This window comes from Delphinapterus leucas, chromosome 2, assembly GCF_059928025.1.
Source record: "Delphinapterus leucas isolate spDelLeu-1000000601 "Yukka" chromosome 2, BTC_Dleu_Yukka2, whole genome shotgun sequence".
NCBI lineage: Eukaryota > Metazoa > Chordata > Mammalia > Artiodactyla > Monodontidae > Delphinapterus > Delphinapterus leucas.
The window spans coordinates 12819249-12845384 of NC_143130.1; the positions used below are offsets into that span (position 1 = coordinate 12819249).

A 26136-nucleotide genomic window follows, 5' to 3' on the forward strand; every position below is an offset into this window, starting at 1 on the left:
TCAAGTCCTTTGGCCTCTCCTGAGATACTGTGTTGACCTGTGACAAAAGGGGAAAAAAAGAGAGCATGAGAAAAATTAATAATTAACAATGAAACAATAAAATTTTGGTCTTTCTCTACTAGAATTAAAAAATATTCATGATTCTCATGGAACTTCACACAGCACTTCCTTGATTTTACCTTAAGTAGGTTCAGAAGTATCAATAGAAAAAAACCAAATTACCAGGAATGAACTTATTCAGAGCTGACAACACATGAATTTGGAGTTACGTCACGTTTCTCTCTAGTAAATATGCCTTCTACCTGAGATGTGACTGATAAACTTTGTTTAGCTCTTTAAGTCATGTTTTCCAAAGGCAAGCATGCTTCAGACACTGAACCTTTAGCCTTTAAGATCAAAGAGGAAAAGATACGTGAATGCAAAAGTTGACTCCAGAAGTTAAGGTAAAGGAGACGTTCCTGAGAAAATATTAAAGAAACTAATGCACTATTTTAAGATCTGCCTCTTAAACCTCATACCTTACCTTGGAGAGACCACTTAGGGCAGCCCTGTGTCCTGTGTTGTTCCTGGGAATATATTTGTGATGCTGGCACAGGGAGTGGATTAAATGCCCTCCTGCAGTCTTTTCCTTATCTTAATGAACACTATTAGCCTCAAATGATTGAGAAAAAAGATGATCGAAATATAATGAGGGGGAATTCCCTGGCTCTCCAGTGGTTAAGACTCCGTACTTTCACTGCTGTGGGCCTAGGTTTGATCCCTGGTCAGGGAACTAAGATCCCACAAGCACAGACAAATTGAAAAAGAAAAAGAAAGAAATATAATGAGGAAAGAAACATTTGGATCTTTTGTAACAGCTAAGAGTACAGTTCCCTGTCCAGACTTTTAGAAGTTTCCAGGTTTAAAATAGAGACACAGATGTAGAGAACAAATGTATGGACACAAGGGGGGAAAGTGGCTGGTGGTGGTGGGATGAATTGGGAGATGGGGATTGACATGTATACACTAATATGCATAAAATAGATAACTAAGAAGAACCTGCTGTATAAAAATAAATAAAATAAAATTCAAACAAGAAAAAGAAAGAAGACAAAAAAAAAATCAAATGAGCAGTGCCTGGATTAAATCTGGTGTGTTGCGTCCTTAATTCATGTTCATAGCATGTGGAGAATGAGAAATTAATGTCGGTTGAGCTAATTAGGAATTAAGATTCTCTGTCATCTAATTCTCTGGGGATTTTTGCTTACCTATTTTTATAGCTGATAGAGTACATAGAATGTAGTGGGAGGAGGTGGGGAAAGGAGAGATTAATTTATGCAAAACTCATGTGATGACAAGTACTCTTTTTCCTAAAATAATGAAAACAAACAGCACTTTTTGTTCTTTTGATAGTTTGTGAATTAGGAGTATTTGTGGATAGGAGATCTATATTCATTGGTGTGACATCTTTTTGAAAATTAATGAATCATGAAATGGTGACAGTTTTTTTTTTAAACCAGGTTAAATAAAAGTGCTTGTTACTTGTATTATTTGTAAAACACTTCAGGACATTTATTTGTGAGTATATATGCACCTAAGTAAAGGGTTAAAAAGATCCTATTTTCAGCCATGAAGAAGAAATTAGCCGAGCTAATGATTATTTTTTAAACCACACCCCTGTGCTTTACAGCAAATGGAAAATAAATTTGTATCTGTACAAAAAAGTGATTTTCTGTAGTTCAACGTGATAGAAGTGTAGGTATTTTAACTGAAATCTAAGTTGAGCTTATCCTCAAATTTCAGAAGCATTTTCAGTGACAAAAGAAAATTATGTAAGAAATGTAGTTTGGTATGTCTTAGAAACAGTATCCTATTGTTCTGAATAAAATAGCTTTGGTCTGTTGTTTGCTAAACAATTATTTCTTTTCTGGACAAAACTTGAGTTGCCTATTGGCTTTCATTTTTTAGAAAATGCATTTACACATGCTTGAAATAGTCTTTTAGGCTAAAGAATGTAACTCACCAGGAAAACATGATTAATTCAGCACATCAGATAAAAAAGCTCAGAAGCAAGTTACTCTAAAGTTTTTGAACAAAATGTATTTTAGAAATGGGGGAGGGGGAGGAGAAATTAACCTAGAAGATTGTGATTAGAAGATTGGATACCAAAAGTGCGGTTAATCCCTTGCAATCATTTGATATACATTTATATTCCCAACTTTCAAAAGTTTGTGCAAACTCCTCCCACCTGTGCTAACCGGACGCATCCTCCCACAGACCCACAGAAGGGGCTCAGCTGGACCCCTGCTTCTTTGTAAAATATGGGGCCACAGGGGTGGCTGCAATACCATTTCTTTCCATGGGGCACCCCCTTCGGGACTGTAGGGTCCAGTGTCAGAACAGTGTGTGCGAGGTTGGCACGAGCATAGGGCTTAGCGGAGAGGCGTCTAGTTCTACCTTTTCTCATGATCTAAGGGAGGCCGTTTACCCTCTCTGCTGAGTTATTTAACTTTATTTCTCATCTGCTCAGTGAGAATAATCCTACGTCATTGTTACGAGGGAAAAAGCAGGTATATAAGAAGGTTTTGGTGGGGACAGTTTTTAAAATGAGCTGTTGCCATGGCCAAGCGAATGCTGAACCGTATGCCTGCCTCTGGCCAGCACAAATGTATCAGGATCAAGCTTCTTCCTCACTCGTGATCACTAAATGCTCCGAGCAGCAGAGGGCCCGCTGGCTTCCTGGGGGGAGAGGATTCTGTCAAAAATACCTGGAGACTTTTTATTCTGCAAAACACACAGCCAAATTCCTGTTCCCCACCACAGGGCTAGTGGATGGGTAACGATAGGTGCATTTTGAAAAATCCCCCATAGAACGATGTACTCCAGCTTTTTTTTTTTTTTTTTTTTTTTTTTTTGCGATACAGGGGCCTCTCACAGTTGTGGCCTCTCCCGTTGCGGAGCACAGGCTCCGGACGCGCAGGCTCAGCGGCCATGGCCCGCGGGCCCAGCCGCTCCGCGGCACGTGGGATCCTCCCGGACCGGGGCATGAACCTGTGTCCCCTGCATCGGCAGGCGGACTCTCAACCACTGCGCCACCAGGGAAGCCCTACTCCAGCTATTTTTGATCACACATCATGTGGATGAAATTTAAGCATGCTAACATGTATACTTATTTATACATAATGTTTGTATGCAAATCTTAATGTTGTGTACATGTTACAGCATCTCCAAAAGTGAAAAATGGTAAGATTAAATACGTTAAAATAATTTTAACACTATACAAAAGTCTTTTGCCCTCATTAAAAATGATTAATTTTTTAGTGAGAGAAGTATACTTTGTGTATTTGAAGAAAAATTTGTCTTAATATTGATTTTTTTTAAAGCTACCTCTAAGGTTCCATGTATTTTGTTTTTATTGGAGTATAGTTGATTAACAGTGTTGTGTTAGTTTCAGGTGTACAGCAAAATGACTCAGTTATACATATACATGTATCTATTCTTTTTCAAATTCTTTTCCCATTTAGGTTATTACAGAATACTGAGCAGAGTTCCCTCTGTTTTATAGTAGGTCCTTGCTGGTTATCTGTCTTAAATATAGCAGTGTGTACATGTCAATCCCAAACTCCCAGTCTTTTCCTCCCCCCCCACCCCCGCTTCTTGGTTTTAATGGCTTTTGTTTAATGGCTGAAAAATATACTCACAAAGATTTATAAATGGAAACAGAAGAGGTGTATCACTAGCCACTGTCACTAAATCACCATATGCCTTGTCTCGGCCCATCCTGCCAGTTTCAGTTGACTTGACAAAGCTTTTAGTTGACTTTCAGATGTTAAATTTTAATTTTAATTTGTCTGAAAACTTTAAAATTTACTGGAAGGTATTGTTGTTTTTAAAGTTTTAACAAATGGGTTCAGCACCCAGTAACAAATAAGCTTTGAAACTCTTTGGCAAGATTTCTAATAGGCTAGAATATTCTACTTCCAAGTTTTTGAGTGTGCTGATATAGGAGTTTTCAGATGGCACAGTTACACTGTTTTTGGCTACAAGATCACAAAACAGTGGAAACATCTCCCAACATCTGTTTTCTTAGAATCTTCTCTTTTCAAAGCTTTGGTTTCTCTTAAAAAGCAGTTATTTTCTTACCCCATGTTGAGTCTTTACTTTGAAAGGAAGCTTAACACGTGTTTATTTTTTTGCTTCTCAGTAGCATGCTACTGACAGGCACCTCCCACCCCTGCAAAGGTCCACGAATTTGGAACACTTGTGTTTTTGCGAAGGAAAAGTGCATGGCTCGTGCCTTAAATTCCACAACTTTTTAAAGTACACGGGCTCTGCTTCCCTCTCAGCCACACACAGTGGTTCTTTGAATATATGGGATAATTTAGCAAATACCAAAAGCAGAAACATGTTAGAATCCTCTTCACTTTGATGCAGCTATAAAGGAAATCACGCAGGCTACATAATTTGTTCTCATCCTCAAGTTTTAAAATACTGACCAGTATTTTCTATGTACCTGCCAGTAGTATTTGCCAACAAAGGAACTCATTTGAATTTGGTGCCATATTGGTTTTTCATGTACTTTTGGCCATTTTTACCTTAAGTGGGAATAATGAGTGGTACGTGGTTTTTAATCCTTGGCTGTTAAAGGAACCTAGAAAGTAGCTTCAGTATGTTAATCATTAAATTCGTAACATTTTGTGGAGTGCTAAACTTGGTAGTTTAGTATTACATGATGTTAAACATCATTGAAAAAACTATAGCTGTTTGTCTTTGGTTGAGTGCTTAGTTTTTAAAAGACTTGCCCATTTTGACAGCTGTCCTCCATCTGTCATCAGCTAATGTCTCAAGGTACAACGTACTAAGACTTAGGGAAGTGTACGTATATCAGTTAACCAAAATGTATGGGAGTCCACATTTTAAACAATCTGCTCAATAATTTCAGTTGTTCTCGAACTATTCTTGTCCTATCTGATTAAATCATCAGTTCTTTGACCTCATAAATAGTCAGTGGAGAGAATGTGGCAGAAGCTCAGCTCTCTGTTAGCGCTGCCATAGTCTTGTTAACTGGTGCTTGTGTTTTTAGTATTAGTTTCACTTGGTGGTTTCTTTTCGGGTATCCTCTTAAGCACAGGTCTGTTTTTCGAGGGTTGATTTAGTTTAGTTAAATCCAGATGGTATGTTCTGTAAATCCACCCAGGTGGGCACATGTACAATGCAAGCCATTGCAACACACCAGGCATGGACAAAGCTGGGGTGTTTCCCACTGCCAACCCTTCCACTGCCAAGATGTGGGTTCCTACTATTTCTTCAGGTGATCTCCCCTACAATATACAGCACATGACAGTTTGATATATGGATTGCAGAGGCCATATGTCAAACTGTAAAATAAATTTCGCGAAGGTTAATTTTCTTAGATAAAAGATAAATAGAAATAGAAATGCTCCAATCTCCTTGCAGGGGAACATGCACCACTTGCGGGGAACCATTGACTTGGAGTTACATGATATGCCCCTGAGGTAGAAACTTCACGAGCGCTTTGGTTTTCCCCTCCATCATTATTATGAGAAGAACCATGTGAGGAACTTCACCTCCACCCCAGACCCCCAGACCTGCTCCTCTAGCTTTTAGGTACTTCCTATAAGTTTCATATACAAATATATGAATGTATAACAGTTCTCAAAAACAGAAATGGGGGTGTATTAAAGGCACCTTGCTCTTTTCACTTCATACTGTTTCTTAGAGAACTTTCCATATTAGCACACACAGATATTCATAATAATAATTTCCCCTGGTATTTACCCCTATGCGTATAGGTGATGAGCTTATACTGTTGTTTATGAATTTGTCAATTATAGATATCACCTGTTGACTTTCTGCCATGCTAGATGATGCTATATTTCCTGTTCCTTTTCATTTCTCCTTCCATCCCTCCTTTTGGCTAAAATAATACACAGCTTTTGGTTAAAGGAATAGTGTTCACCTTACTAGGCCTCAGATTTTTTTGTTTGTTTTTGTTTTTTTTGCCGGTGGGGTGGGTTTTGGCTGCACTGCACAGCTTGTGGGAATCTTAGTTCCCTGACCAGGAATCGAACCTGTGCCCCCTGCAGTGGCAGCATGGAGTCTAACCACTGGACTGCCAGGGAATTCCCTGCCTCAGTTATTTTGAGTACTTTGTAAAGTACTGAATTTGGTGATTTAATATTATGTGATGTTACATATCACTAAAAATTGTAGATTTCTTTCAGTCCTTTTCTTCCATATTAGAAGCTTTCCTTCTATAGCTGGTGGTTCATTGCCATCCATTCAGATTTCAGAATGAGATGTTGGAAAACAGATCCCGCCCTCTGGGCACGTGGCAACGCCTGACCTGCTGGGCTTTTACAGGAAGGTGGGTGGGGAGTGGGACAGCCTTTCTCAGCGGTCGTTCCTTCTGGGAGGCGTGGCCACTGGATTTGGGTGTGTCTGGAGCAGAGCAGAGAGCAAGGGCTGAGGTCCCAGGGGTGACAGCCGAGATTTCCACTCCTCCCGTGCCCCAGCCCAGCCCTGCTCTGGGCCTGGTGTTCCCAACTCTGAAGCCTCCTGGGTTCAGTTCTCTAAAGAATCCATCCCCTGTCTCCTGCGGGGAGCCGTGCTTGGCAACGGGCAATGCACTTTCTGTTACCTGAACCCTGGGCGCCTGGCCTCTGCACCTCTGAAGCAAAGTGGCCATGGGCACTGAAGTAGCATCTTTCTCTCCTCTTCTATCAGTTAACAATCCTCCCTTTATTTTTTTGTCTTTGAAAGATTCTTTGACATTTCTCCTCTTACGTTGTCCATGTTACAGTTTTCTTTGTTAGGGTTGTTTTTTCCATTGCAAGCTTCCTTTATTGTCATTTTAGCAGGGTTTCTGGAAGGGAAGGAGATAAAAACGCATGGTCAATTCATCACTTGACACGGGAATCCGGGAAAGCTATATAAACTGCATAATGGTAACCTTCCTCATATTGTTCTTTCTTGTGCAATAAAACAAGCCGCCCCTCTGTTCTGCTGATGGAAAGGAAAACAAAAGTTCAGCCCTAACCAAATCAGGAATTCAGTGCTTCCCTTCTGGAATCTTAATATAGGTCCCAACTGCTGAAAAAATCCTTTTCTTAAAAAAAAGAAATGCTGAACTATACATGTTCATCCCCTTCTCCATCATCTGGTAGGTTTTATTGATCGTGTGTGAGTGATAGGTTTTCTAAATGCATGCGATCTCTCACTGATTTTTCAGCAGATGTGGTCCCCTGGGTGTACCAGGGAGATAGCTGTCTTCCACACCGGACTCCACCCTGTGTTCTCCGTAGCCAGCCAGGCCCCACTCCTGGAGGGCTGTGGGACTTAGGGCCCCCTGCCAGAATTGCTGCCAGCTTCGGGTCTTCCGGTGCCTCATGGAAGCCTCTCTTTCACAGTCCACTTGGGGGACCCTCCTTGTAGGGTGACCTCATTGCAGGATGCATATCCAGAAAGCCATCAGGAAGTATTCAGTGATTTTGGCATATGTTAGATCTCTGACTATGAGAAGTAAAATATGTTCATTGGAAACTTTCAGGCTCAGTTTCCAGAAGTGTTGTGTCCTTGCTGCTAGCATTCATCTCCCCCAGATGAAAGAGGTTTGTATTCATTCTATCTTCACTAAGTGTTTTGAGTGTTGTATTTGGATGTCTTCAATGGCAAGTGTCAGAAACCTAACTTCCGCTGGCTTAGAGGGTTGGTTGGTTTGCGTATCTGGGAGGTACTGCGTGGGTAGGCTGGCCTCAGATACACCGGGTCATCTCATCTCCACCTGGCTCTTGTCTTTCTCATTCCACCTTTCCTGTGAGTCTACCTTGATGCTCCTCTGGAGACACAATCACAGGCGGCTGCAGGCGTACATCTCCCTTTAGCATCCCTTCCACGTCTTCATGTCGATTTCAAGGAAGGCCCAAGATCATGCCTGTTCTTGATTATAATACTGGAGCTGTGGCTTATCTTTCTACCTTGTCCCTGCCTACTCCACCCATATTAACGCCATACTTCATGAGGTCTTCTGTTTCTTCTAGGATTAAGAGAATCTCTGTGGACAGTTGTTTCACGATTCATTTACATTTGGGAGACTGTCTCCTGCATGCCAGGCACTGGAGCCCAGGGGTGGCTGAAACCCTGGGATGAGCAAAGACATTAGGCCGAAGACTATAGGGAATGGTGGGTCCTGCGCCCGACTAGGGGCGCATCCCTGCCACTACTCAGCGCCGGGTGAGTGATGCTGGGCAGGATGCCAGATCTTTCCTTTTTTCAAAGAAGCCAGAGATCTAAATCCGTATGTAAATTTTCTCCAGTCTGAAAAAAATTGGTGATTAATTCAGACATTTTCTAAATCACAGTCTAGGCCAAACAGTACATCATTTGCAATCTCTATCTTCTCCAACTCACTTTTTAAAAGTATAAAGCGAGATCAAGAGAGTTGGGGGCTTCCCTGGTGGCGCAGTGGTTGAAAGTCCGCCTGCTGATGCAGTGGACACGGGTTCGTGCCCCGGTCCAGGAAGATCCCACGTGCCGCAGAGCGGCTGGGCCCGTGGGCCATGGCCGCTGAGCCTGAGCGTCCGGAGCCTGTGCTCCGCAACGGGAGAGGCCACAACAGTGAGAGGCCCGCGTACCGCAAAAAAAAAAAAAAGAGAGAACAATTTGCCCAAGGGTAGGCAGTGATGAAGCGGTAGGAGGACCAGGGCTCTGTCACAGGTCTCCTGACTCCAAGCCCGGGTTCCTTTTGAATGGACCGCACACATTGTTTTCATCAGCAAATTTTTCTTGAATTTTTTTAAAGCCTGTATTACCTCTGTAATAGCCTCTAAATCTTTGGTCTATTTCAATAATTTCATGTCAGAGTCTTTGGGAGGTAAAATTTTAATGTGACTTCATTCTTTTCGTTGAAGTTGGCCACAGGTCAACCAGTGAGAAACACCCATCAGAAGTGTCTGATCGAGCTTGAAGATACCACGTTGACAGATGGTCTATGGTAGAGTGTACGTCTCTGATACAAATTAAAGTAAGGTTCTAAGCAAGAGTTTAAGTATTCCTGATGATGTTTTAATTTTAGTCAAGTAGCCATTAATCAAAAGATTGATTTAATGATCCTTGTTCAACACAGAAATCCCCTTAAGGCTACTAACTTGGGCTTTTGAGTTTATAGATGCTGGAATGGCAGACCTTTGTACTGCGATTCACATCTCTATCCAGCTTTGCTATCGGAACACTTTTATTTGGCTCGTCAAAATAAAACATTTATTTTCTAGACATCTAAAGGTAGCTCACATTTCAAAAGAAGGCTTTAATTGAAATATACGTGTGTCTTTGCTTTTGTCTTATCTGCACACAGAAAGATATTAACTTTTAAAATATGGTAATCTTAGAAAATGAGTGTTGATGGAGCAGTTGTTGAAAATTGACCTCTTGCCTCAGGACAGATAAAAACACAATTCACAAACATTTTCAACTGCTTGTTTTATCCTGCCTCTGTAATTGACTCTAATTTGCCTGTCTGCTCCTGTGAAACCTCAGAACTTTCAAATTGCTGTTCAATTTGCAGTCTAAGTTGTAATGAGAGCCACACCTTTCCAAGAGTGGGCTTCATGCTAGAATCGTATTGAGACATCAGTTTTTTAAATTCTTAATTATTTCAACCTATATTCTTTACAAGATTATAAAACTATTTCCAAATGAGAGCTGATGTTCAAGTTAATATATATAATTTAAAATATGGAATAAGAAATTAGGTATCAAAAAGTAAAAATAAGATTAAAAATTTTAGGTGATCTTCTCCCACTGCCACAAACTTGTTAAGAAAATTAGTAGAAAAAAGTCCTTTTATGATATTCTTTGTTCTGAGATTGTTATGGTTGCTACCACCATCATAAAATAGAAACTTCAGTATGTAAATTGGTGGTGGTATCCCCATTTTACAAACAAACAGATATAATTCAAGAATTTTTTAGAAGTCTTCTTCAGAAGGTATTTGGAAGGGGTGGTCATAGGTATTGCACCTAATTTGGACAATTCTGTACACACCAGGCAGGCTACCTAATTGCTTAAAGTTTGTTATTACAACCCTTAATGTTATTACATCTCTCTGCTTCGTGGCTGCTCCCCAAGCTACCGCTCCCCACCCTCTCCAGAAACAGGGAGGCAGATGGTCTGGACAAGAGCGTGGAGAGACTTGCACAATCTTGGTGACCTTTTCTAGGTCACGCTGTGGAAACTATTTTCTTAAAAATGCGCCGGAGGTCATTTTGTACACCTTTGGGGGAGAACCAGGGAAAGTTCCCATTCACATTTAAACGACCCCTGCTGTTTGTGGAACAGGGACCAAAGCATTAGACCATCCAGCTGTGATTTGTTCCAATCGCTCTTGGAACACCCTCAACTATGATCATCTCTTGGTAGTAGTAATTTTAGTTTTCGACTCATTCACTTCCTAAAGCCAATGAACCCTGGGGCAGAAATGTTCAGAGTAAATTATTGGGTGGGAGGAATCCTTCTATGCTTATCAACCATAGAGTCACAAAGGAATTTTGTGGGGTTTTTTTTAGGATGAGCCCAGTAAGTGGAAAGTATCTATTTTCAGACACTGATATGAAGGAATACGGAGGGGGGAAAAGAGATTTTTTTGTTTTAACATGAATGGTGAATTTGTATCCCTTTTTTTAAAATTGTGAAGTCAGGATTCTTTTGTAGAAGCTAGACGCAATTGCAAAACTTGTAAAGTCTAGGGGATCTGGTATGACATATTTATTGATTTCCCTAAGAAACTAATTAAAGTTAAAATAGTATCCAAAATTACAGTCGCGTCAAGTTACACATTATAGTTCTTTTTCCCAGTGGGTCCTTACTGATCTTGAATCCTTCGTGGTTATGTTGTTCCGTTTTCTCATTGTTCAGTCTACCCTCTTTATTATTATCATCAAGTTGTGTTTTAAAATATGCATTCATGTTTAAGTGGTAGGAAATGTTTAGGAGATAAAATAAGCCTGGTTCAATCTGTGTCTTGAGATTTTGAGGAGGAATAAATAGGCCTTTTAAGATAATTCCCACTCCTGCCATGTCCGACTTGCTCCAATCTGGGACGTGCTCCCCCCACCAGTGCCCGTGTACCAGCTTCCATACCCAGCACCATACCCCACGGCTTGACGTGCTGGATGCCTCCTGTTTCACCTGAATGTGGCATAACTTGTAGTGAATTGTCTATTATAATCAGATTAAATATCTCAGTGTCTACTACGTGTGAGAGATTTCCTTTTCTTTTTTTTTTTTTTCAGTCCTTTTCGTGTAAACTTGGCTGAATGAAAACCAATACAATTCTGCATTCGTCTGGGAACATAGTATCTAGGGCGCATATATCTGAATTAATGAAGTGTCATTAATAATGCCTCACGATTTATAAACATGGTTTTGACTGAAAAAAATCATGTAAATTAGTGAAGTTGATTTTTTTATATGTCTCAGTGTGAAATGGCTATGTGAGGACACGTCTGTATGCCTTCACTTCAGAACCATTACCAGCTGGGTCTCACTTATTTGTTCCTTGTCCAGTAGTTGTTTATCATTCCCAGGTTTGCAGCTTAACCGCAAACTCGGTTTTCTTGCCAGTGTGAATTCAGTGTTACCTCTGCAGGAATGACACCCCTTGCAATCAGCAGATTTAATACACAAAACAAATAAACAAAAGTCTTGTTTTGCAGCATTGGAGGAGACTTGAGTGGGATAGAAGTTTGAATGTTTTGCTGAAGAGAGCGATCAAGATACCTTTTGTGAGTTGGGTCATATAGTATTATAAAAGGAAAAGTAAGTCACATGAGTTTTACTGTACCATGTGTTAATCATACTTTTCATAAGGGAAAACTCAGCAATTTGCTTTAATGAATAATCGCTTTGGAAATCAATTTCGTATCCTTTAAGGATACTATTTATGATTCATTAGGATTTAATGAAACTTTAAGGAATATTTATTTTCTCCTTTTTGTGTATCTTTTGTTTTTTATTGAAATATAGTTAATTTACAGTATTTTCCCTTTTTTTGAAAAGACAAGGGATGTCAGAGAAATGAAAACTTCTCAGTGATACAGGTCTTTGCAAATTTAGATTGCACTTATTAAAATCACAGCTGATGTCATTGTAGGTTATGGCGCATATTCAATTAAACATGCATTTAATCATTTATTCTGAACATCTGTTTAATTACTCCTTAAAGAAAAAAAAGGAAAGGACTCCTTTAGAAGTTTTTAACATGATGAAGACTTGAATTTCAGGTGGACGGTTTCTGACGTTGCTGTGACTCTTGCTCCAGAGGCTGTCAGGATCTCCAAAGGATCTTAGGGTCAGCCAGCCGTGCTCTCTGACTTGCATATTTGAGGTAACTCATGTGAGTTGCCTGACTGAGGAAGGTTTAGGCTGGACTAGTTTACCTAATCTTACTAAGCCTCAACTTTCTCATCTGGAAAATGGAGATAATAATAATAGTACCTACTCCATTTGGTTAAAGATCAGATGAGATACGGTGTCTAGAGTGTTGAATGTGATGCTTGGCAGGTGTCCACGTGGTATGAGCAGCAAGGTTAATGCCAAGTATTAATGTGAGTCAAGGCCAAGGGGAGCCTAGACCTCACCAGCTCCCCCCACCCTCCTCTCTCTACCATCCTCCATGTCAACAATATCTTCCCCTCTACACACTCTCCCCCAACTCTAGAATTGTAATACAATCAGGAACACTTGGGCACTTTGTACTAAACCTTTTCCTCACCCTCCCACCCTCCACTTTGCCCTTGTGTCTGTTGACGTTTACAACAAAGCTTCTTTATTTAATGTCTTATGTTGGGCTCCGGCACTGTCCACTCTGATGCCCAGTGGCTCAGCGGAAAGTCTGGGCTGGTCCACATCAGTCTGTTGGACTGACACGGTATAAACAGGAACAAGAGGCCCTTCCCAGGGCACCGGGGAGAAGCCTACAGCTTCTCTGTGTGGGAGTATCTACAATATACAATCATGAGCTTTATAGGACTCTGAATGTGACTGTCAACACAAATAGAAAATGAAAAACTATTTGCCCAAGTGGTTTGACAACTATTAAGTATAAAGTGGTATTGCACCTTTGTTGTGAGAGTTTATTAAATATTTGCAACCTGAAGGAACTTTAAATGTTGCCTTCATAATAGAACTAGTGCTTCCAGTTTATTATTTAACTAACCAAATAAAAGTTTAACAAGTAAACTCCAAAAGCACTTTTATCTCCATAAATTAAAAACTATTTGGACTTCATGATGCATGCTTATTCCTGTGGGGTGTTATTTTTTCCTTCGAAATAGTAATGGTTAACACAAATCTTTTTGTTTTCTTTCATGAATATTATGTAGCATATATAAATGAAACTATATATGTGTGTGTGTTTCCTGTATGTAGAGAATATCTATAAAGACAGGAAGAAAAGTATAAATGCTTTGTTAAAATACTGATGTAAAGGGCTTCCCTGGTGGCGCAGTGGTTAAGAGTCCGCCTGCCGATGCAGGGGACACGGGTTCGTGCCCTGGTCTGGGAAGATCCCACATGCCGCGGAGCGGCTGGGCCCGTGAGCCATGGCCGCTGAGCCTGCGCGTCCAGGGCCTGTGCTCCGCAACGGGAGAGGCCGCAACGGTGAGAGGCCCGCGTGCCGCAAAAAAAATAAAAATAAAAAAACTGATGTAAGCTAATGATAATAAACCATTATTAGTTGTGCCACCAGTTTCGAGGTAGGCCATATAGCAATAGAATGGTTGAGCTAGGTAGAATGCCAAACTAATAAATTAAAATTTTCCCAGACTGAAGACTTTGAAGCCCAAGAATTTTGTCCTAAAGTCTGAAAGTTCACAGCCCATTGCCCTATGTGGAAGATAGAAGTTAACAAATAAAATCAACTCAGCCTTATTCAAGATGATAGCTCATTGTCATTATCTGCACCAGTTCATTAATGTGAATTAGAGACAAGGATATATTTTAGTTTGTGTGATGTCAAAGTAATAGGCTACAGGAGAGAATTATCCAGGCCTTTCAATGATCAGGCAGCGCTGTAGTTAATATTTTGGTAAAACTTATGAATGACTGGTGAGCCCTATATATAAAAAAATAAAATGTGCTTATAGGAAAAAAAGGGGGCGCACGGATACACTATTGAAAAATATTGTTCACTACTTAAGAGGTTCTTTTAAGTGGTAGAGCCTGTGGTTTGTGAAGTGTTTGTGTGCAAATCATTAAATCTAGCTATTCACCTGACCAAGGGGTGTGGGGAGAGGATGGGGCGGTGGCTGGCGCATGGAGAGAAACCCAAAGGAAACGTGAAGGCATTGTGAAGGCAAGGCATTGTGGAAGAAATGCTGATGCAGTAGCTGTCTAGTACAACTCAGTGGCAAGCTCCTCCTCGATTATAAAGGCACGGCTGTACCGGGGGGTGCTGTAATCTGCACAGTGAGACATTAGCATTAGACTGGGGGATCGCTATGGGTCTCCGTTATTTTATTTATTTATTTGGCGAAATGAAAAATATTTAATACACAAAAGAGCACAACAGAATCAACAGGTATTAAAAGCATTACACAGTGCAAACACCAGAAAGATACAGAGCTATTAACTTGGCGTGCTTGTAAAAGATTAGGCAGGAACTCATGAAAATCTCTCCTTTGCTAAGGGTCTCTTTTAATTTCATCACAATTGGCTTTGATTTCTCATCTCTTTTCTTGTCAAGTAACGAGGGCCAATGCCCTCCTTCCTGGGGAACTCTTGGTTTGTGAAGATGGAACTTGTCGAAATGTAGTTGAATGAAACACTAGTCACGTCTCTCCATCCTTCAGGAGCCACATCGGGCTTCACTCCCTCCCAGAAGCCCTTCCGCACACCTGTCACAGGTCCCTGCCCTGAGTTCCTGGGACACTTACTGTCTGGACTCCAGCTTTCCTTCTCTGCTGCTTTGTCCTTCACACTGTGTATGTGCTGCCCCATCAACTACAGTGGGAAACTCTTTGTGGTCAGGGATGAGTGTTTTGTACTGACTTTCCATTTCTGAGTGATTATCCTAGAATTAATTCCATTGCTCTCTCCGTGACACTTTGTGTCATCTTTCTGGCACACCCAACTAGCAAAAACCTCAGACCCGAAGAAGCCCAATCATCCTCTATCAGCAGCTTCTTCCTGCGGCCCGGCTCTGGGGAATGCCACTGCACGGGTTCGTCTGATGCCCTGTACACTAACCATCACCACGAACGGACTCCCAGCTCTGCCCCAAAGCCCAGCCACATTTCTCTCTTCAGACTTGTTCTCCCACATCCTGCAATCACTTTTTCAGCTTCTCTGTGTTCTCTCTAAGCCCCCGCACCGCTCGGCCTGCCTCTCACCCTCAGCAGGTCGTCATGGCTCTCCTTCCCAGAGAAAAGAGGAGCCCGTGGAGGGAACCCCGTCTCCCCTGGGGCAGGTTCTGCCACGCTGCACAGCCCCTGTCCCCTTTCCCTCTTCTTGATGGAGGGACTGACTGCCTCCCCAAAGCCATTCCCTTCAGGCAGGCTGGGAGTCCGGAGCCCACACCTCCCCAAGAAGGAATATCCCGTCATTAGACTCAGCCCCTTCCTCCATCCCTCACCCCTCCGCCTCTCTCTTCTTCCAGACTTCTGAAAACCTAGCCAGATCCGGGTCTGCCTTCTCCCACCTCCCCCTGCTCTCCTCAGCGTTCCCCAGCCTGGTTCCTTGGCTGTCCTCCATCAGAGCCCCCAGCCCAAGGGCCCCAAACGCTTCCAGCTGCCATGTTACAATCACCGTCCCGCTCCGCTTCTCAGAAGCATTCGCCACTGCTCGTCCCCTTCTGTTCTCGACTCGCTCGCTCCTTGCTGCCCACGAGCTGACCCTGCTTTCACTCCCTCCCTTGCAGGCAGTTCTTCCTGTTCGCCTTCGCCGCCCCCGTGGGTAACCTGTGTCTTACACACAACGTGCCTGTTTTCCTCCCTCCCACCCCACTCCTCGCCTCCCCTGGGAATGTCAGAGCCACAAATCCACCTGCCTGCCTGACACACATAAGGTGTATCAAGAGCACATCAAATTTCACGTTCAAAACTGGACTCTTCCCTTGAAGTGCGCTCTCTCGAAAGATGCAGTACGCTGTCCTGTCCCACAAGCCCGTGTTTAGACCCGTGCTGTATCGCCAGAACCTTCTCCGTTCCCCTCCGCCCCGTCCGTCCTCTCTCGGAGCGCTCCTGTGGCCTCTTACAGCCCTTTTAGGCGGTTCAGCGCCATCCCGTCTCGTGCGCCTGGACTCCTGCACTCCTAACACATTAAGCTGCCGTCTCTCCAGTTAACTGTACCCCACACACAACCCCACCGCAGGGCCTTTGCACCTGCGACCCTGCTTCCTGGAACCCCTGTCCCCTCCCCCTCGTGCTCCAGGCTGGCCCCTCCTTCACCTCCATCCCCGCCCTGGGCCACGCCTCCGTCCCGCTTGCTCACAGCCCGATGACCTCCTTCCTCCTGACACTTGTCATTGTTGGAACTTTACATTTGTGAACTTCTTCAACCAACATGTGGGCCCCTCTGGACTGTGGACTGGGTGAACGCTGGTCTCTGCACGGCGCCCAACAGAGCGGATGCTCACATAACAAGGATGGGTATGGAACACATATCGATGAGGGAAATTCACAGATCACACATTCCATTTGGGCTGGAAGGTTTTCATGTTTTTAGAACAAAACATTTTTCAGAGCAGGATCTCCAAAGTTCCTCTTTCCCTGCTGGCTTTCTAAGGAAGATACTGTTACCAACACAGATCTCAGCAGCACAAGAGTGGAATGGATGGATTTCCATGTTCCTGCTGCCAGGTGGGGTTTTGCTTTCTCAGAAATCACTGGAAGCAGAGATGTGACAGGAATCACTTATTGTGTTCTCTCCAACTTTCTTCTGTATAATTTGGTGAAAGCAACATGAAGTTGTCTGCTCCTTCACTTTTCCTTATCACCCTGTAAATTTCCTTTGTTTTTATTTATTCTCTTCTATTTCCATATGATATTGAGAAATGGATTTAATTGCCATCCAGCTTCATTCTAACTGTGCTTGTCACAAGTCTTGGTTTCCAGGTCTCATTCTCTCTCTCTCTCTCTCTTTTTTTTCCAAACTTTGATATTCCAGTGCTAGCATAAAGAGATATAGATTTTAATTTTTTACAAATATACTCTGAGAATTAGTTAATATTATAAGATACATGAGTAAACTGAATGGGAGAGATTATATGATTTTAAATCAGCCTAGTGGAAGTTTCATACATTTTTATGGGCCATAACACAGAGGAGATTTTAACAATATAGTATAGAATGGGCTAAAAGTGATGTCTGATTAAGTTATTGCCATAATTTGATAGGAACAGAATTGTAATTTGGCTTTGCACAAATGCAGTTGATATAGCGTTATCCCAAGAAAGCTATTTGCTTGGGAAGGTTATAGAGATCATCAGTTTATACGGGCTGAGGATTAACTGGTGATTGTAATGAAGGTCGTTTGAGGTGAATATAAAGTGGTTATATGTTATAATCCAGTACAGTGCATTTAGGGGATTATTCTGATTATCTTATTCTATAATTAGATTATGTCATTTGCTCTTTTAAACATTGGCTGCTGTTTATAGCTGTGGTCCCCAAACAGTGCCGTGGGCCACTGCAGCAAATTCACAAGGAGTACGGAGGGAGATTTTAAAATTCCAAGGGAAACAGGGCGCTCTCTACATCTGTGAGACACCATGCAAACTGCTGGTTTGAGGGAGTTCACAATTTCAACTTTGTACTACTTCCTGTAGCACAGTGATAATCTTTAGGAAGCTGGAATCTCAACGGTTATATGAAAAAAAGCAAATACCACACGAAAGTCAACGTGGATCCAGAAATGAGGGTGGTGGTATCCAGTCTGAAAATCTGTGCAGTGCTCAACATAATATAATTCTGTACTAATTATTATAAGTAGTAAATATTGTATGAATATATATTTTATAACTGTAGCTGATAGTTTGCATATATGTTTTTTTGTCATAGGGTTTTTAAAGAAGTATTAAATTTTTAGACCAGTCAATTCTTTAACATGATTCAAAAATCAAAAAGCGTAAAGAGAAACACGGTGAGAAGTCTCCCCCATCTCGGTCGATGGCAGCTCCATCTTCTAATTGTTCAGACCAAAGCCTGTGAGTGGGCCTGAGCTTCTGTCGTTCTGACACCCCCGCTCAGAGCTCCAGGAAATCATGTCTCTACTTTCCGAAAATATCCACAATCTGACTCCCTGTCTCTAACTACACTGCTGTCGTCCTGGTCAAAACAGGGTATCACGGGACTTCCCGGAGGTCCAGCAGTTAAGACTCCGTGCTTCCACTGCAGGGGGTGTGGGTTCAATCCCTGGTCAGGGAACTAAGATCCCACAGGCCACGAGGCGCGGCCAAAAGAAACCCAAAAAACAAAACAAACAGGCTATTACTACACTTGCGTGTAACTGGTCTCCCTATTTCTATGCTTGTGCCCACCACCCCGTCATCTTTCTAAGGCCTAAGTTCACTGATATCATTCTCTTTATCACCCAGAAGCTGCAAGAGCTCCCTTATCTCTCAGAGTAAAAGGGAGTCTTTCTAGTGACCCGGAAGGCCCTATAGGAACCCATTGCCTTTACCGCTGATCTCAGCTCTTACTGTTTCTGCCCTCACATAACCTGCTCCGGCCACACTGGTCTCCTTGTCCCAAGCATACCAGGCATGTCCCTACCCCAGGGCCTTTGCACTGCAATGTTAAATCTCATCTCCTCCAAACTCTGGCCTACTTGAATCCACCCTATTTTAAATACTTCAGTGACTCTCACCTGTGCCCTGATGGGTGCTCCCTAGCTCTTTTGTCCTGCTCTTTTCCCTTTTTCTATAGCCTTTTAACATAGTAGATAATTTACTTCTAACACAGTAATTTACTAAGTTTATTGTTTTATCTCCTGGCTCTTCCCACTAAAACAGAAGCTCCAGAGGGCAGGCATCTTAATCTGTTTTGTTCCACAGTGTATCCCAATCATCTGGAAGAATACTTGGCCATAATATAATAGGTATGCAACATATTGACTTCAATATGTTGTTTAAAAATCTGTATCTTTCTTAATTTTGTGTCTGTTTAAACTGTCAATAAAAGCACATTCAAATGTTCCTCTATAATGATGGATCGCCCGTTTTCCCTGAGGTCCTAACAATTTTTGCTCTATACTTTCAGGCTAATTAGGTGCTTATAAAATATGAATCCTATCTTCCTGGCTAATTGAACCTTTTATCATTGTGCACAGACCTTCTTTATCCTTAGTAATGCTTTTGTCTTAAAGTTATTAGTTTATTTGATACTAATAAAAGTAGGCTAGCTTTTCAGTAATTTTTAGTACTATTTAATATATTTTTTCTGTCCCTTAGCTTTTGATGTATTTGAGTTCTTATGTTTTAGGTGTGTCTCATGCACATACCTTATAGTTTTTAATTCATTATGACAGTCTTTATGTTTAACTGCTAGCCTATTTATGCCTATTGTGATTATGTATATATCCAGATTTATTTATATCACTTTCTATTTGTCCCACTTTTGTTGTGCAAATTTTTTTTCTCTTGCTTGCATTTCTTTTTTTATTTTTAAAATTTATTTATTATTTATTTTTGGCTGTGCTGGGTCTTCGTTGCTGTGCACAGGCTTTCTCTAGTTGCAGCGAGCAGGGGCTACTCTGTGTTGCGGTGTGTGGGCCTCTCACTGCAGCGACTTCTCTTGTTGTGGAGCATGGGCTCTAGGTGCGCAGGCTTTAGTAGTTGTGGCACATGGGCTCAGTAGTTGTGGCTCGCGGGCTCTAGAGTGCAAGCTCAGTAATTGTGGTGAACGGGCTGAGTTGCTCCACGGCATGTGGGATCTTCCCGGACCAGGGCTTGAACCTGTGTCCCCTGCACTGGCAGGTGGATTCTTAACCACTGCGCCACTAGGGAAGCCCCATGTTTCTTTTTTTTTTAATTGAGTTTTGTTTTCTTATTCTGTTTTTCGCCTTCTACTAGTTTGGAAGTTATCTACTGTGTTTCTTATTCTTTTAATGTTTGCCCTTGAAATTGTAGCATAGTACTTAAAGTCTGCAGTTAATATCTTACCTCTCCTCCTGAACAATACCATGAGCATTATAACTGTGGCTATCTACTTTCCAACTTATACCCTGTTGCTATTCAGTGTGTATTTCTGTCCTTTTTAATCTCATAAATTGGGCATTATTACTTTATATAGATGATGTTTACTTATATTTGTCCTCATATTTACCAGTTTATTTACTTACTAATTCTTTTTGTTATCTCAGACCTTCCACCCACAATGTTTACCTTCTTTCTGAAGTATATCTTTAATAGAGTCTAAATAATGTGCTTCTAAAGCTTGTAAGTTCCTCTAGGGAGGTGTGTTATAGATAAGTTCTCAGTTAAAAGCCTTTATTTTGCTCTCATTTTTTTGAAACATAGTTTTTTTTTTAAATTTTTATTGGAATATAGTTGATTTACAATGTTATGTTAGTTTCAGGTGTACAGCAAAGTGAATCTGTTATACATATACATACATCTACTCTTTTTAAGATTCTTTCCCCATATAGGCCCTTACAGAGTACTGAGTAGAGTTCCCTGTGCAATACAGTAGGTCCTTATTAGTTATCTAATTTTTGTTTGTTTGTTTGTTTGTTTTTGCGGTATGCGGGCTTCTCACTGTTGTGGCCTCTCCCGTTGCGGAGCACAGGCTCCGGACGCGCAGGCTCAGCGGCCATGGCTCACGGGCCCAGCCACTCCGCGGCATGTGGGATCTTCCCAGACCGGGGCACGAACCCGTGTCCCCTGCATCGGCAGGTGGACTCTCAACCACTGCGCCACCAGGGAAGCCCCTAGTTATCTATTTTATATATAGTAGTGTGTATATGTCAATCCCAATCTTCCAATATATTGAAAGATAGTTTTAATGGGTTTGTCCCACATGTGTTTTTTTCCAATATCCTGAAGCAGTAAGTCAGTTCTGACACTGTCTTCCTTGAGATCGAATCAGACCCCACAGGTTATTAGCCCAGTCCCACAGGACTGCCCCTTCCCCGACTTCAGTTACCACTCACAAACCCAGGTTGTTCTGTGTGCTTCTGAGCAACTGGCTGTAAATCAGAGGTTCCCACAGCCCCTCCTCCAGTTCCATTATTTTGCTAAGCGGCTCACAGAACTCTGAAAAACATTTATATATGTTTACCAGTTTATTATAAAAGATATTATAAAGGATACCGATGCAGAGCTACATAGGTCCCGAGTGCAGGAGCTTCTGTCCCCATGGAACTGGGGTGCACCACCCTCCTGGCATATGGATGTGTTCACCAACCCAGAAGCTCTCCAACTCTTATTGTTCAAAAGTTTACATAGAACTTCATCTCCAGCATCTCCCTTCCCCTTCCCTGAGGTCAGTGGGTAGGGCTGAAAGTTCCAACCGTCCAGTCACTTGGTCTTTCTGGTGACCAGCCCCATCCTGAGGCCATCTAGGGGTCTAAACCAAAGTCACCTCATTAGCATGAATTCAGGTATGCCCCGAAAGGGCTTCTGGTGAACGACAAAAGATACTCCTGTCACTTAGGAAGTTGCAAGGGTTTTAGATTTGTGCCAGGAACCCGGACAATGATCAAAATATATTTCTTATTATACCACAGTATACAATTTTATGTTGACAGTAATCTTCCACTCTGAGGATATCATTCTACTGTCTGTGGGCTTCCAGTTTTGCTGTTGGGAAGTAAGCTGTCAGTCTGATAGTCATTTCTTTGTTGTGTTTTGTCTTTTCTCTCTGACCACTTTTCTTCTCTTGGTTCTTGGTATCCTTTAGTTTAGCTGCAGTGTCTCTAGGTGTGGATTTCTTCTGTGTACATTAGGTATTATGCATCTACAGATTTATAACTCTCACAGTCATGAAAAATTCTCAACCATTACATCTTCAAATATTATGTCTTCCCCATATTCTGTATTACTCTCTTCCTCTAAGGTTCCATTTAAACCCACTCCACTCCCCATCTTAACCATTCTCTCATATATTACGTTTCCATTCTTTCTGTCTGTGGTATTCTAGGTAGTTTTCTCAGATCTACCCTCTGGTATACCAGTTATCCAATCTGCTGCGTAAATACTAGGTCAGAGGCTTTTTGTTTTGTTTTCAAGTCAACAGTTATAGTTTCCATTTTGTAAAATTTTTATTTGATTCTTTTTCAAGTCTGATTGGTCATTTTGAAAGTCTCATAGTTTACTCATTTTTGCTAGTCCATCTCTTACTATCTTCATCCGTTTTATTCACAGTTTTTATTTTCTATTCTGTATCTGATTGTCCTACTAGCTGAAGCCTTGAAAATAACATCAGTCTTTGTTGCTGTTGACTCCACTCTTGTTGTCTTTGTGAACTCATATTTGGTTGGACTTAATCTGTGGGAATCCTGGAGGTCTGTGTTAAGGGTGTTTTCTTCCAGGCACCCTTTACATTTACTTCCACTGGGTTTTGGGACCACTTTCACTTCCTTCAGGGGTCCTAGTTTAACGTTGAAGTCTTGGGTTGAGCTCCGCAGTTACGCTTTGACCCAAAGTGTGAAATTGGCATCTATCTTCAGAGAAACCCCTCCTTTCACACTTACCTGATGCTCACCACATGCCCTATGGATGATTAAACTCACTTTAGGGGAAGGAAGGTCTTGAACATTTCCTTCTGCTTTCTGTGAACCCAGCAGTGGGTTAACAACTCTGCTCCATCAAGAAACTCACTTGGTTTGTTTTTGTAACTGAGAACCCTTCCCAGTATCTCACATTTACTGGACGTATAAACCTTTAAAGTGGTTTTTATTACTAGCAACCAGGGAGTTATCACTTGGGAGCTAAATGCAAAAATAATTAACCAAGAGAAGGTTCAACTTTTTCAAAGTCAGGTGTCAAAAGCCGTCCCTGTCCCTGCCATTCACTGGAATGTAAACCGAAATGGATTTAACCTTTTGTTCTCTGTAACCACATAAAGATGTGTCTTTGTCTTGACCCCCGGCCAACCCATCTCCCTCTCATCCAATTGCAGGGCCATATGCTTCCTTCCTTTCCTTCATGAAGGTTCCTCTTCTGGTAAATTCATGCCCTATCCCAATACTTATTTTTAAATTAGTTCCCACAAGAAAGGTAAAGACCACATGAATGGCAGTGTTCCTTTTTAGTACCCCAAAGTGTAAAGAAACAGTCTTATTGATTAATTCAACAAATATTTATATCAGAAATTAAAAAGCCCTCTTTCTCAGAGAATACTTTTTTTGTTTTTTTTGGGTTTTTTTGTTGTTGTTGTTGTGTTTTTGGATTTTTTGTTTGAGAGAATATTTTCTTTACAGAGGGAAATTGACCTGGACATGGGATCAAAGGAGCTCTGGGCCAAGGCTTGGAGGGGCAGTGGGAGGGTGGACAGGGAGAAGCAGGGACAGCTGGCCCTGAGGGTTCACCCTCCAGAACCCCTCCCTTGCCCCTGCCATCCGGGGGGCCAGCGGCAGACAGGGCTGAGCCGGGGAGTTGCAGCCGATGTGTGCTTGGGGGCAGTGGTGACGGCTGATGAAAAGAGCGGGGAAGGCGTCAGAAGAGACGATTCGGGGCAGGAACAGGGAGGAATGTGGGCCAGGAAGTACAAGCATCCACGAGGTTTTCTTGGTAAATTACATGTTTAAGTCAAGCACTTCCCACCTAGATACTTACAACCTGTGCCATTTATTTTATATTTTTCTAGATCAATGAACTGAGCCATGTTCAAATCCCTGTTATGTTGATGCCAGATGACTTCAAAGCCTATTCAAAGATAAAGGTGGACAATCACCTTTTTAACAAGTAAGTAGAAGCACAGCCTTTTGTACAACTTACGTGGCTGCCAGGAGTGTGAATTCGAATTTGAATTTTTGTGAATTTCTATAATCACATTATTTTTCAATGGGTGAGAGTGAAGTTTTGCTGATAAAGTTTATCCTGTGATAAACATAACCATCTGTCATTTTCAGAAACGCAACAGCAGGCCCTCTTGGGTAATGTCTTTTTGCATACGGCATATTGTTCTCTATGAATATCTTATATGTTAAAGGTGATGTTCTCATTACTATTTAAATGTTTGAAGCTGTACATTGCTTGGATTCTTTTTTTTTTTTTTGGCAGCTATGAACCGCTCTTACACAAAACTCTCCTGATGATTCCTTTATGAACAGAAATGACTACTTCCTAAAACAATAAAGAATGAAGGTGCATTTTTATAAGACATAATTGGATGCCATGTTGGGCATTGAGACTATTTCTCCCTCTTTTGAATGTCATTTTAGACATCGTTATGGACCACCTTCTGTGGCAGGCAGTCCATTGAGACCCAGACATACACCAATGTATAAGAAACAGTCCTGCCCTCGGGGGTTCACAGTCAGGCGGGTGGTTGAAAGTGGACACATACACAAATTACCATCACTTAGTGTGTGGAGTACCACAGTGGGGGCACGGGGTGTGTGTGTATGCGTGTGAACACAAAGGGGGCAGCAATCCTGAATGAGTGGGATGAGCCCCAGAGAAATCCCTCCCATGTGAAGATCAATTGTGAAACTCCTTAATGGGGCCCTTGTTCTAATATGAAGCTGATGTGTTAATTATTCCCATAATGCCCTTTCAAGGTTGACCTTTTGAGGGGATCTTTTCTATGTGAATATAGAATGTGGTATTTATATAAAAGATAAAACAGGTCGATCTAGGAGCGAGAGTCAGTCTTGTTTTGTAAGATTTCATCAGCAGGCAACCCAGGACCAGTGTGGGAGCCCTGTTTGTGGCTCTCTGTGCTGCCCCTCCCGGCCTCGCCAAGCTCTTTGCTTTTCCTTCACCGTTTCCCCTGCGTGTCTGTCCCTTCTGTCCCCCGGATCCTACTGTGGGTTCTGGTTGGCCCCTTGAAACCCACCTGTGCCTTCTGTGGGTCGGGAACCCCAAGTGCTTCTTTGGCTGCCGGAGAGCATGATGGTGGCAGATTCAAGTCTGGTTCACTGTTTGTACGTCTGAACTTTATTCCACAACCTGTTTCAGAGAAAACATGCCGAGCCACTTCAAGTTTAAGGAATACTGCCCGATGGTTTTCCGTAACCTGCGGGAGAGGTTTGGAATCGATGATCAGGATTTCCAGGTGAGTTGCTTTCGTAACATTCGTTTCACATGGGTTTCATCGTGCCTTTTGCGCTGTAAAATGGGATTCACATTTTTGTCATGACAAGTAATTAGATAAGAGTAATTTTCATTTTGTATGAGAATTTTTCAGTGTTCTTTCTGAAATAAAGGGTTCTTTCAGTTAGGGACCACTGTACAATATGATTTCAGTAGTCTGCAAAAGAAATTATTCTTTGCGAAGGGAGCAAGCCTGTGAGTTTTATATAATATTCTCACTTACAGATGAAAGTATTCTGCCCTACAGAGCCTCCTTTTGATTTTCTGCCCTCAAACGGGTTGGCAGCCCCTAGGGTTGTGTATGTGTGTTGAATTCACATTTCCTTTATTTGCAGAGGCCACTTAGGAATCTTAGAAATTTGTTTTCGTTCTTGCTGATTTGCCGAATTGGCCCACCCTGGCCCTCCCCGCGGTATTTTGTCAAGAGACCCCCTTAGAACCCTGCAGTGCCCAGCAGTCTAGTGACTGCGGCACCACTGTCACCACCAGGAGCCCGCCAGTCCCAGGGACACTTCTGTGCAGCACTGTCTCCCGCTCTTGGGACCCACCATGTAAAGATGTGCCCTGTTGCTTTTCTCCCCATGTTTGCCCAGTTCTCAATTTCAACTTTTAAAATCGCTGTCAGATCTGCTGATCCCTGGACCAGGCATCAGTTACCTGATTTTCACGGAGCTGGCCAGATTCGTAGAAGCCAAGGATTTTTTTAAGAGCAGAAATCTAAGTCAGGAGATACAAGGGCTGCTTTCTGGTCTTTTATGGCAGGCCGTTTATTTTACTGTAAGAGTACTGACTTATTTTAAATGTGGTAAACACTTTCTCTCGTTTGCCCCAAACCAGAAATCCTTTTATCTTGCATTACGTGTCCTGTTGCTGCCCCGGGTGAC

General features: G+C 42.0%; 1 protein-coding gene across 3 annotated transcripts in view; it reads left to right on the top strand.

Moving 5' to 3' along the window:
• The window catches only part of PIP4K2A (phosphatidylinositol-5-phosphate 4-kinase type 2 alpha), a 177021-nt gene that overhangs the window by 79802 nt on the left and 71083 nt on the right, over positions 1 to 26136 (top strand). For all 3 annotated transcript variants that reach the window (XM_022580483.3, XM_022580484.3, XM_089906422.1), the window contains exons 2-3: positions 23802 to 23899; positions 25118 to 25214. In XM_022580483.3, the coding sequence (XP_022436191.1) occupies positions 23802 to 23899; positions 25118 to 25214 (195 nt within the window). The remainder of the gene's footprint in view (positions 1 to 23801; positions 23900 to 25117; positions 25215 to 26136) is intronic.